General features: G+C 42.0%; 1 protein-coding gene across 2 annotated transcripts in view; it reads right to left on the bottom strand.

Moving 5' to 3' along the window:
• Nucleotides 1-1,323: 1,323 nt before the first annotated feature.
• SLC13A4 (solute carrier family 13 member 4) overlaps nt 1,324-10,515 on the bottom strand; it is a 41,781-nt gene continuing 32,589 nt past the window's right edge. For both annotated transcript variants that reach the window (XM_090041101.1, XM_090041102.1), the window contains 5 exons: nt 7,254-7,351; nt 5,890-6,020; nt 5,077-5,238; nt 3,634-3,771; nt 1,324-2,941 (listed from right to left, as the gene is read on the bottom strand). In XM_090041101.1, the coding sequence (XP_089897227.1) occupies nt 2,804-2,941; nt 3,634-3,771; nt 5,077-5,238; nt 5,890-6,020; nt 7,254-7,351 (667 nt within the window). In that variant the 3' untranslated portion in view covers nt 1,324-2,803. The remainder of the gene's footprint in view (nt 2,942-3,633; nt 3,772-5,076; nt 5,239-5,889; nt 6,021-7,253; nt 7,352-10,515) is intronic.

The following is a 10,515-nucleotide window of genomic DNA, read 5'->3' as shown; positions in this document are numbered from 1 at the left end:
GTCTCTGCCTCAGTCCCTTCAGAGCTGACCTTTATCTCTTTGGATTTATGAAAATAATTCTGCAGATAATTTTGTTTATTATTATTCTGGCATGCAACAGGTATTTAGAAACGTTTTCTAAACAAAAACTATTGTTGAGGAAGGTGTTTGTGACTATCAACAAGCATGTTTTTACACTGACATTGGTGATGACCATGCTAGTGACTTTTCATTTAAACTAAATAAGAAAGCAATTAAATGTTCCTTTGTTTGGTGATAGCTAGAATAAAACAGACCACTGGCCAAGGCATGGACCAAAATAACAAAGCCAGAGAGAAGCTGAGATGGGCAGAATTGGCCTTCTGATTCACTAAAAACACAGGATCTAAGAAATTTGGTTGAAGCTGTCTCTGAGTGAGAGAGATGGGAATCAGTATGGAAACAGCCTAAAAAGGGAGCAGCATGAATTTAACATTGGGAATAAATTAAGAAAACAAGATATTTTATTTTGGGCAAGGTGCTGATTGGAAGAGCAGGCTTAGAAACTGAAAACAAGGAAATTACCTTCTGTTATTTTGTCCCTTCTGTGCTCAGGAAAACAGGACTTTGAGTACATTATTTGAAAATTAACAGGACTGCACTTTGGAAACACCTGATTCACATAATCCATGTCTCAACCTAACAGAAACAATCTGGTAAGATCTCAGATCTTGGCTAAGTGGTGGGTCAAAAAAGGGCAACAATACTGATGGGACCCAGGTTCCTTCAAAAAAGGCCTTTGACCCAAACAAACACAAAAAATAAACAAGTTGCACACTGTACTACTGCAACTCTGTATCAATTGGACTTGAACTCAAGATCTTCAGCAAAAGCCTTCCCTATCTGAACTAAAGGACTTAACACATTATTGGAAGAAGCAGCAAGCGGCCTTCCTGTGTGTTGCTACAAAAGAAAGGAAATGTATGACATTTACTGACCCATGGCTTATGCTACACTATCCATCTTAATATATTTTTCAGGAATAAATTCCCAGCAGATACATTCTATAGACCTTGGTTTGCCAAGTTGTGTTGCCTCCTTCTGGTGTCATGATAGTACTAAGAACTATTTGGATAGATCCCCTAGTCCTGTCATATCCACCTCTACCAAAACATGCACATCTTGTTATACCATTTTAATTACAAGCAGAAATATGTGGAAACCCTTTCTTTAAAAATCAATATGCCAGGACTAATATTTACTCTAATCTTTGTTATGCTGAGCACTACTTGAGTCACAGCGAGACATGTATCTGAGTCTCATTTATAGTCTTACAAAGCACAAGGTCATGACATGGTGAATAATTTATTTTATTGACATTGTCTTTACATTGTATAGACATTTACACTAACATTGAAATATACTGTTTCCAAATGGGAAACCTATTGAACAAAGCCACATAACAAGTGATTAAATTGCATCTCTAAAGTGATTATATGGGACCCAATTATCCTAATAACCAGATCAAAGGCCTTGACATTAAATAAGTGATTAAAAACAATACATATAAGGGAAATCTAGTGGGGATAACTGGGGTACAATCAGTAATGAAAGGCACCCACTTTTATAAACATAAGAGAAAATGGTCCTTTGGTGTGCTGCTTTTCTGCTGTATCTTGAAGCTACCTTGGCTTGGAGTCCCTGTTCTCTGGGCTGCTAAAGAATAGGTGTGTGTGTTTGTGTGTGGTCTCAGTGTGAGTGTTGTGATGGTGAGATCTGTCAATGCCATTCCTACAAGTCCTCCTCCATCTTAGTTACAGAGCAGCATTGATTGTGACCTTGGAAAGGACTACCCCTTCTCTATCAATAAAATCAACAGCAAAGGAAACATAAAGAGAACAAGACTGGTGGCCATGTCAGGGTTTGCTGGGAATTGCTTCCACTGCAGGACTGCTGTGGACAGCGTCCACACCAGAAAAATAAGGAATGAGGAACCTGACACTTCCCATCTGAGATCCTGAGAAGACTCTGAAGTTCCTCTTTCCAAAGAAGAGACTGAAAGTATTCCAGCACGTAAATTTTCATGTGAGGACTGAGGACAAGCCTCAGGTCCTTTCCCAAGTTGCCATGTCCAGGTCCCTCATTCATCCCTGCCTGAGTAGTAGTTACTCATCTTCCTTTCATGTGGATGCTACACAGTTTCTAGTCAAACTTTTCTCTAGTCCACACAGATTTGCTAACAGATTGATCATCCTTAAATAATGATGACTTATCTCAAGGGAAAAAAAAAAAACCCAAACAAACCTGCATTTAAAAGAATTAGTCTTAAAAATACTCCAAGTTAGTAAACTGAATCACCTTCTATCTGGTGTGGAAGTCAGAATGGAAGGAAAGTGTATGTTACTGTAGTATGTTGTATAGTATACTACTATATTAATGTTGTATACTATACTAGTATATACTTCAGTTTTCTCACTGGGATCATATATCCCCTATTTGAAAGGGAAATGTTCAGTTTGATTGCTCTGTAGTGTAAGGGGAGCTCTAAGTTGGATTTTCTTGTAGAATTATAGTAGCACAGGGAAAGAAGCAATAAATCAAAGCAAATCTGTCTTGTTTCATGGTGATTTTTAAAAGTGAAAAAGTAATGCAAATTTTCACTTTAGGAAATAAAGGGCAAGGTATCTTTTTTTTTTAGGAGAACAACCTGTGAACTTGCTCTATGTTTTGCTCTGGATCCTGGATCTATATACACTCAAGTTTCTTCCTTTCTTTTACGTGTGCAATTTAGATGAAATATTTTGCCCCCCGCCTGCTTTGGTCTTGTAAGTTTTGTCACTGCTTATTACAACTGACCAGTTACATTGCTGACCCTTGCCCAGTCTGGAAACATATTCAGCTGGAAAAGACTAATTCCCCAAGTGTTGATGGCTATCAGGACAACCACTAGACCGATCAGATTTACACCCAGCCCAGCTTTCACCTATGAAAAACAAGCACATGAGAGCACAATCAATGTCAGTCAGGTAAAAAGTGTTAACTAGCAAACTCAGAAGGCAGTAGTCTGGATACTAGCAAACTGACAATCCTCTGTTGTATAAAGAACAAAGTGAATGTGCTGACTACAGTAGCAAAAAGGCCCAGTGAAGATTTTTGTGTGTGAGAGTGCAGACAGAGTACCAGAAAGGGGGCCAAGAGTGCATGATAAATGTAATTCATCACATAGCTTCACAATTTTCCATATGGGCATCACCACTATATATTTAGTCCCTGGATTTACATCCTACATGGCTAGGGTGATAGCTACATGAAAAACTGCAGAGTTATATGATATATTAATTTATCATATAATTCTGGCTTCTCCCCTTTCATTCTGCTCCTTAATCTCTTTCTTCACAGACTGCTATTATATTGGAGTTACAGAAAAACATGAGTGATTTTGTGTTGCTAGTTCTTCGGTACCTTTCACAACCATTGTATTAATTCCAAAAAATTAAGATAACACACATGCATACCAAGAGCAGATATTCCAAAACTGTCAGCTACTGTGAAATAGCTGTGGTGCAAACCGACCACCTGTTACTATCATGGGTCCCCTTATTATTTCCAGATTAGTCAGTAGGTTCTGTTTTGTTTGCATCAGGGCTGGGGAATATAACTATTCTCAGAACTTACCATGTCTTTGATCTGGCAGTGCCCATAACTGAAGACAATGGCATTTGGAGGGTTCCCAACTGGCAGCATCACAGCAAAGGAGATACACATGGTTACAGGAATCAGAGTGTATAAAGGGTTGATATGCAGGGTTTCTGACTGGAAAGACAAAGAAGAGGTGGGAGAAGAGAAGTTTCACTCTGCCATTTGGTTGTTAGGAGAAGGCAGAAAAGGTGCTCTCATCTTAATTGTAGCTAAGATCCAGGATTATTAGAATCTCCTTGGTTCTTTACATTTTGAGGTCTAACAGTAGGGTAATTTTCCTTCAAGGAGCTGTAGAAATCAGAGTACACTTAAAATTTCAGGTATTGTTTAACCAGAAACATTAGTCAAATTATTAACATGCTTTAATGGGGGTAAATGGGTTGTTTCAACTTTTTCTTTCTCCCATTTACTTCTCCTTCCCCTTGGCACTGCAGGATGTCTGTAGTCTATGCTGCTGCTTTTGGATCTAATTAGCGCAGCTCCAAACTGCATCCAAGGTAAATCACTGCCCATTGATACAAAGGGTTCCCCTCCTCTAGTAGTTGAACATATGCTTCCATGGAACACTTTCTATTCCTAGTCTGGGGCATGAGGCACCATTTTTGGACTCTGAATTCAGATTGCTTCCCTATCACCTCACTGTGTCAGTCATTAGGTTGCATTTATGGAGAAACACATTTCACAGGTTAGATTCCTGGTAGACAGTTTTTCTCATGATAAAACCTGTAAAAATGAAGGCAGGTTCCTGTTGCCTTCATTGCAGTTAAAGCAATGGTTTGTGTATTCTAATGCAGGATATAACTGGTGTCTTTCCTTCCACTCTGCCTTTGATGACACATTCACTTTCCACATTGTCTCATTTTCACAAGTACTTCTGTTCACTCTTCCATGCTGTCCTTATACTTGGTATGTCATCTTGTGCAACAAGCCAGCCCCCTCACTATATTTAGAATACCCTTCAGAAGTTACTTCTTTCCTCATACAAAGTGAATAAGAGTAACATTAGCTAATTAATAATAGATATAAGCTATAATAAAAAGTTAAATCAAGCCTAAAGCTGCGTACAAGCTTCAGCAAGTAACCACATGCTCTTATGGTGTGTTCTATTCTTTTTCTTCCCTTATCTTCCCCTTCTCATTTCTGTTACTCTTAGATTGTAGGTTCCCTCAAGGCATATTTGCTTATTTTTAAAGGACCTGAATAAGACCCGAAAGCATATGGGTGGTTAAAGTATTACTAATGATATAATATTGCACCCAGGCCTGTCGACTGGCTAAGCTAATGCTTCTAAACCTGACAGCACCACAGCAGCACTGAACCAAGTTCTTCATCAGCTCACAGCTGATATCCTAACACCTTGAGATAGTCCCTAAAGCCTATTGGGAAACAACAGCTTAAAACCCCATTGTTTTTACTTACCATACTGCATAAAATAGGCAAGAAGATAGTTATGGTTGCTGGGTTGCTAACAAACTCTGTTACCATGGACACCAAGATGCAGGCCAGCAGAGTAACAGCCCAGTAGGGGAGGCTGCTCAAAGACAACATCTGGCGCCCAATCCATGTAGAAAGGCCAGAGGTCTGAGAAAGACAAGAGTGACACGATGAGGGAGAACATGGTATATTGAGAAATGCAAACCTCTTGTCTGAGAGACTTTGTAATGAAGAATTTCACCAGCAAATTATGGTTACTTTAGTTCAGTTGGCCATTCCCTGCACACCCACATCAGCTTCATGTGTCAATGATTTCAGTCAGTCCCTAATAAACCCCAAATATAAAGTGGTCCATCTAGTTGCTTAGCAGATAGATCAAACCCGAATAGGTACAGAACTGCCCTTCCCGCCTCTTCAAGAGCAGAGTTGAGGCCCACTGAAAGCTCAGTGAATGACAGGACATTACAGGGACTATATCTAAATAAAATGTTCTCAAACTATTTAGCACAGTGGGACCCCAACCCTGATTGGGGATTAGGGTGCTGCTCTAATGATAATGATGGTGATATAAAGTCCAGTCATCAGGAGAGAGATTATGCAGCAAGTTCTTGAAATCCCCAATATAATTGACTTTCAAATCAATGGCCCAGAGATGTAGATGACATGCCAGTTGAAACTGCAGAGTAATTTTGTTGCCAGAACTGTCAGAATATCAAGGGGTTAAATAAAGATCTAGCCTTGTAGACATTTTAAGGGTCCATATACCCAAGTAATAGAGGGTAACCTCTAAAATACTACCTTGCATCCAGCTGCTAAAGCATATCCTCCTCCAACCAGAACTACAATCTCCCAGGGCATAGTCTTTTGGAAGTCCTTCCAGGTAATTATTGGCTCCATTGAGTTAATGTCTGCAGAATTCTCTCCATCTCCTATGTCAAAGAAAAATAAAAAATAACATAGCTAATGTTGCATTAACAATGTTACATTTCTCTAAATTGTAGAGGATATCTTACTGATTTCTGTCTGTGTGACATTAAGCATATCTGCTGTAATGTACTCTGTATAAAGCTACTCTTAATGGCCCATCTGCAAGAGACAGCTAGTACAGAATGCAGCTTGCTTCTTCTATGACTGTCTGTGTCTCAGGAAGAAGGCTGCCTAAATGTCCTGACGCTTTACCAGCTTCTTATTGGCTTCCGTTAGTGGCACTGTTGGTTATAAACTCCTGTGGCTTAAGTCAGATCTATTTGAGAGACTACCTCTTTTCCTATGTAAACTGTGTACAAACTATCCCTAGATAAGAATGTTTAAGATCTGGTTCCTATTTCTGAGGAGGTGGTCCGCATCTTTTCACTCCTAATAGAGCCACTAGGGCCATTTATAGTCCCAGTCTTTCCTGCAGGCAGTGCTAACTTACTTTATGGGGCCAGTTTTTGTACTGAAATGGACTTTGTGCTAATGCAGTTTTCCTAACTTATGTATTTACTCGCAGCGGGAATGAAATACTTGCATACTATTTCTAATAATTATTTGGAGTCAAGTTGGATGGTTCATGCCTTTGTAGATACTGGCATAGCTCTGCATAACAGATCACTGATCCTGATTGTGGCTTCTGAGTGCTACCAAAAAGTAAATATTAAATAGCAATAACATTTGTTATCAAGAAGAAAATGATAGTTAATGTTGCCAGAGAATGGCAGTGCATCTCTCTACATTAGCAGATAGCAATAGGAATAGACCCAGAGACTTTTTTGTGTGTTAAGCAGTTGCTCACTTTTCATGCAGTCCCATTACGACAAGGGCTATGTCCATCTGCATTTTGCAACAGTCTACATTGGAATTAACATAGTGGTTCTCAGCCTTCTCTAAATCATAATCATGTGTTACAACAGAAAAAGTTTAGGGAAGTAAAGGAAAGATGGGATGATGGCCATAACTTCTTGAAACTTGTTTGCGATCAACTGGCTAAAGAAAGATATTGAGGAAAAGGTCTGATATTATAGAGTATGGAGTTATATAAAAGAAACTGAATTGAGGCATATGCTTGCTTGAGAAAGATTCATCTGTCTTTGAGATATTTGCAGAGACCACCACTATAGAGCAGAAACTCTAAACGTGTTGAAAAATGGGTCAAGTTTCATGCAAGACAAATATCTTCTCACCTTCCTCCCTCTTTCCAAAACATGGTTTCTTTGCTGGGATCAGGAAAAGAAGAAAGCCAAGGAATACAGAGACAGTAGCGTCAGTCCGGTAGCCTTTCCTAAGGAAAAAACATTTTGATTATAGTGAAGACACACTAAAGGAAGTCTGCTGTAGTAAAAGCATGTGTGCAGACCCTGATAAGGGTGTTTTGAGCAGCAAGGCTGGGGACCTTGATTCTCATGTTTGTTTGAGTTCTTTTATCATGTTTCTTTCTGCAGCATATCATCTATGTATTTATCCTATATATTTAAGTAGACACCTATTTAAATCAGAGTAGAAGTGTGCTGCACAGCAGCTTTTTTAATCCTGCTCTTTTCACCACACGTCCCCCTTACTACTGACTGGTAGATGGGCTCTGGCAGCCCTGTCACTTGCTGCTGATTGGCCAGGAAGCAAAAACCATGCCATATTTTAAATCATGGTTTTTGTCTCCCAGCCAATCAGGAACAAGTGGTGAGAGGTAGGGCTGATGGGGCCCCTCAGCCAATCAGTGGCAGCTTGGAATTTGGGGTAGGGAGAGAGGAGTGCAGCAAAAAAAGCAAGATTAAAGGAGCCCCACTGCACAGTGCACTTCTGCCATGATTTAGGTAGGTCCCTAATTATAAGGGAAAAATGAAATAATTTCAGCTTGTTCCAGTGCCAACACAAATAAAAGAATATACTTGTATCTCTCTAACAGTGCGTTCAAACTTAGCCTAATTGAAGACTATCTTGACTTTTTGCTAGAATCCTAAAGATTAAAGTGAGTCAGGTTCCAGGTTCCATGATCTACCCAAGGTACATTGATGACATCTTCACTGTATGGATACATGGGAAGGAATTTCTAAAGAAATTTCACTAGGTCTTTAATAACTTCTACCCCTCCACCAACTCTGGAATACTTTACACAACAAATTCATTTCTTAGACACTACTGTGAAGGTTTGCAATGGCCACATTGCCACCATGTTGTATCAGAAACCAACAGACCACCACAGCTACCTGCATGCCACCAGTTTTCATCCTAAGCACACCACTAGATTCACCATCTACAGCCAAGCTGTATGTTACAACTGTGCCTATTCTGAACCCACTGACTGTGATGGACACTGTAAGGTTCTAAAGTAGGGATTCCCACCATTACAATACAACACCAAAACTACAGACACTCAAATCAACAAAGCCAGACTCACACCCTATGCTGACCTGGTCTGAACACCTTAGACACATCATTAATGACCTCCTGGAAAGGGCTGGCTGTCTTAAAGTAGTCATGGGGGACAAACCTGTCCTAGTCATAGGCAGCCCCCCAACCTTAAATGGTGTCTTTCAAACAACAGGTTACCCAAATCCCAGTCTCACTGAGGCACCAGACCTTTCATCAGATCCAAATGCCTTCTGTGCCCCAACACTGATATAGACCATCATTGGACCAAATAACATGGATTATAACAACTGAGTTTATTAATATGCAGCTCCAATAATGTCATATATGCCATCACCTGCTTACAGTGCCTCTCCTCTGTCTACACCAGACAGACAGGGTGATCCCTACATGAAAGAATTAATGAAAAACAAACTGACATCAGCTGTAGAAAGACACATAAGTCTGTGGCAGACTACTTTGACCACACTGAACACTCCATCACTGACCAAGTTTTAAAAAAAAATATTTAAACATGAAACTGCAGAACAAGACATCATTCATAGACTGGATTACATTAAATATGGCTCAAACAGGGAATATATAGGTTCTTATTCCTTTACCTGGATTAGTTTTTGTGGCTCTTTTGATCCTATGGGTTTGCTGCATGCTTGTTTCCCTCTCCTAGCACTGCCCCCTCCTCCTTCTGCACCCTACTTGTCTTTTGTATTCTAATGTCTCTCTTATATACTGTGCATGTCCTTTCACAGCATCTGATGAAGTGAGTTTCAGCTCATGGAAGCTTGTCCTATATATATCTACTTTGGTTAGTCTGTAAGGTGCAGATCTACCCCACCTTCTAGTTGACTTTAGACAAATGTGGCTAATTATGGGCATGTCTACACCTGCATTTGATCCAGGATCAGTTTGCTTGTAAGTAAACTACTTGTGAGAAAGTGATCCCAGGCAGGCATCTACACATGCAGAGATTTGGGAGCAGATTTGCTCCTGCAATGGGCCCCTGCTGCCACCAAGAGGAGCTTGAGCCTCTGGCTGCACCTGCCAACAGCTGACAGCCATTTTTAAAAAGCAGCTCAGCTCCCTGGCTAGCTGCTTTTCTGGCCAGAAGCAGCATGCAGAAGCCAGGATGAGTACGTGGCGGCTCTCTCACTGCAGCCTCTGCCTCCCTATGCCATGGCTGCTCCAGCCCCTTCCCCTCCCCCCCGCAGCAACACCCAGCACCCTGGGCTCCTGCTGGCCATGGTGCTGGCCCTGCTAACCCCAGTGGGGGCCCACCACTGAGGCCCTGGGCAAGCCACACATCCACCAGTGGGGGCCAGAGCCATGGGTGTGAGAGGCGCTAGCCAATCACCTCCTCTTGCACTCCTTACTGCAGCCTGCCTGGACAGTCACTCCACCTCACCACCCACCCCAGCACCAGGCTTACTGCAAACAGTCCTCAGGAAAACATCATTGTCCTCACAACAAATAGACTCTCCCATCCCTCCCTAATAACTCAGCCCTCCCCCACTCCCTCCCCAATAACAGAGCCTCTCCACCACCCACCCCATCTACCACCAATAAAACATCCTCTTCCCTGTGCAAACTATTTAAAAGTTAAGTGATGTGGCTGTGAAAGTGCCCTCCTGGGGTGGGGGTGCCTAGAGGGCAGAGTCCTCTAGCAGTGCTGGCAGGGTGCAGGCTGCCAGCACCCTGGCCTCTGGCTATTCCCCCATGGGTGCCCAGGCTGAGGCATGCCCAGTGGGCAGGAGGTGTACCCAGGAGCAATGGCAGCTGCTGGACCCCTGGCATGGGTGGCTCCCCCTCTGGCAGCTGGTGTTCAGGGCCAGCAGAGCCAATGTGTGATCCTAGCCTCACTGCAAGCAGCTCTAGGTCCATGCCCATGTGTAGCTGGGACAACTGGTGGGACTGGGCCCAAGCCGAGGGGCTGGGTGGTGAAGGACCTGAGGTGGGGGCCAGGGCAGGGGCTAGTGGAGGCAGCACTAGACCTCTGGACAGGCCCAGGAAGGGTTCTGCTGCTGAATTACAGCCAGCTGCCAGGGGCCAGGTAAGGCTAGGGTCAGGGCCTGGGCAGTGGGT

This window comes from Crocodylus siamensis, chromosome 4, assembly GCF_052110815.1.
Source record: "Crocodylus siamensis isolate JL-2025a chromosome 4, ASM5211081v1, whole genome shotgun sequence".
Classification (NCBI taxonomy): domain Eukaryota; kingdom Metazoa; phylum Chordata; order Crocodylia; family Crocodylidae; genus Crocodylus; species Crocodylus siamensis.
This window is presented reverse-complemented; position numbering and strand designations above follow the sequence as displayed.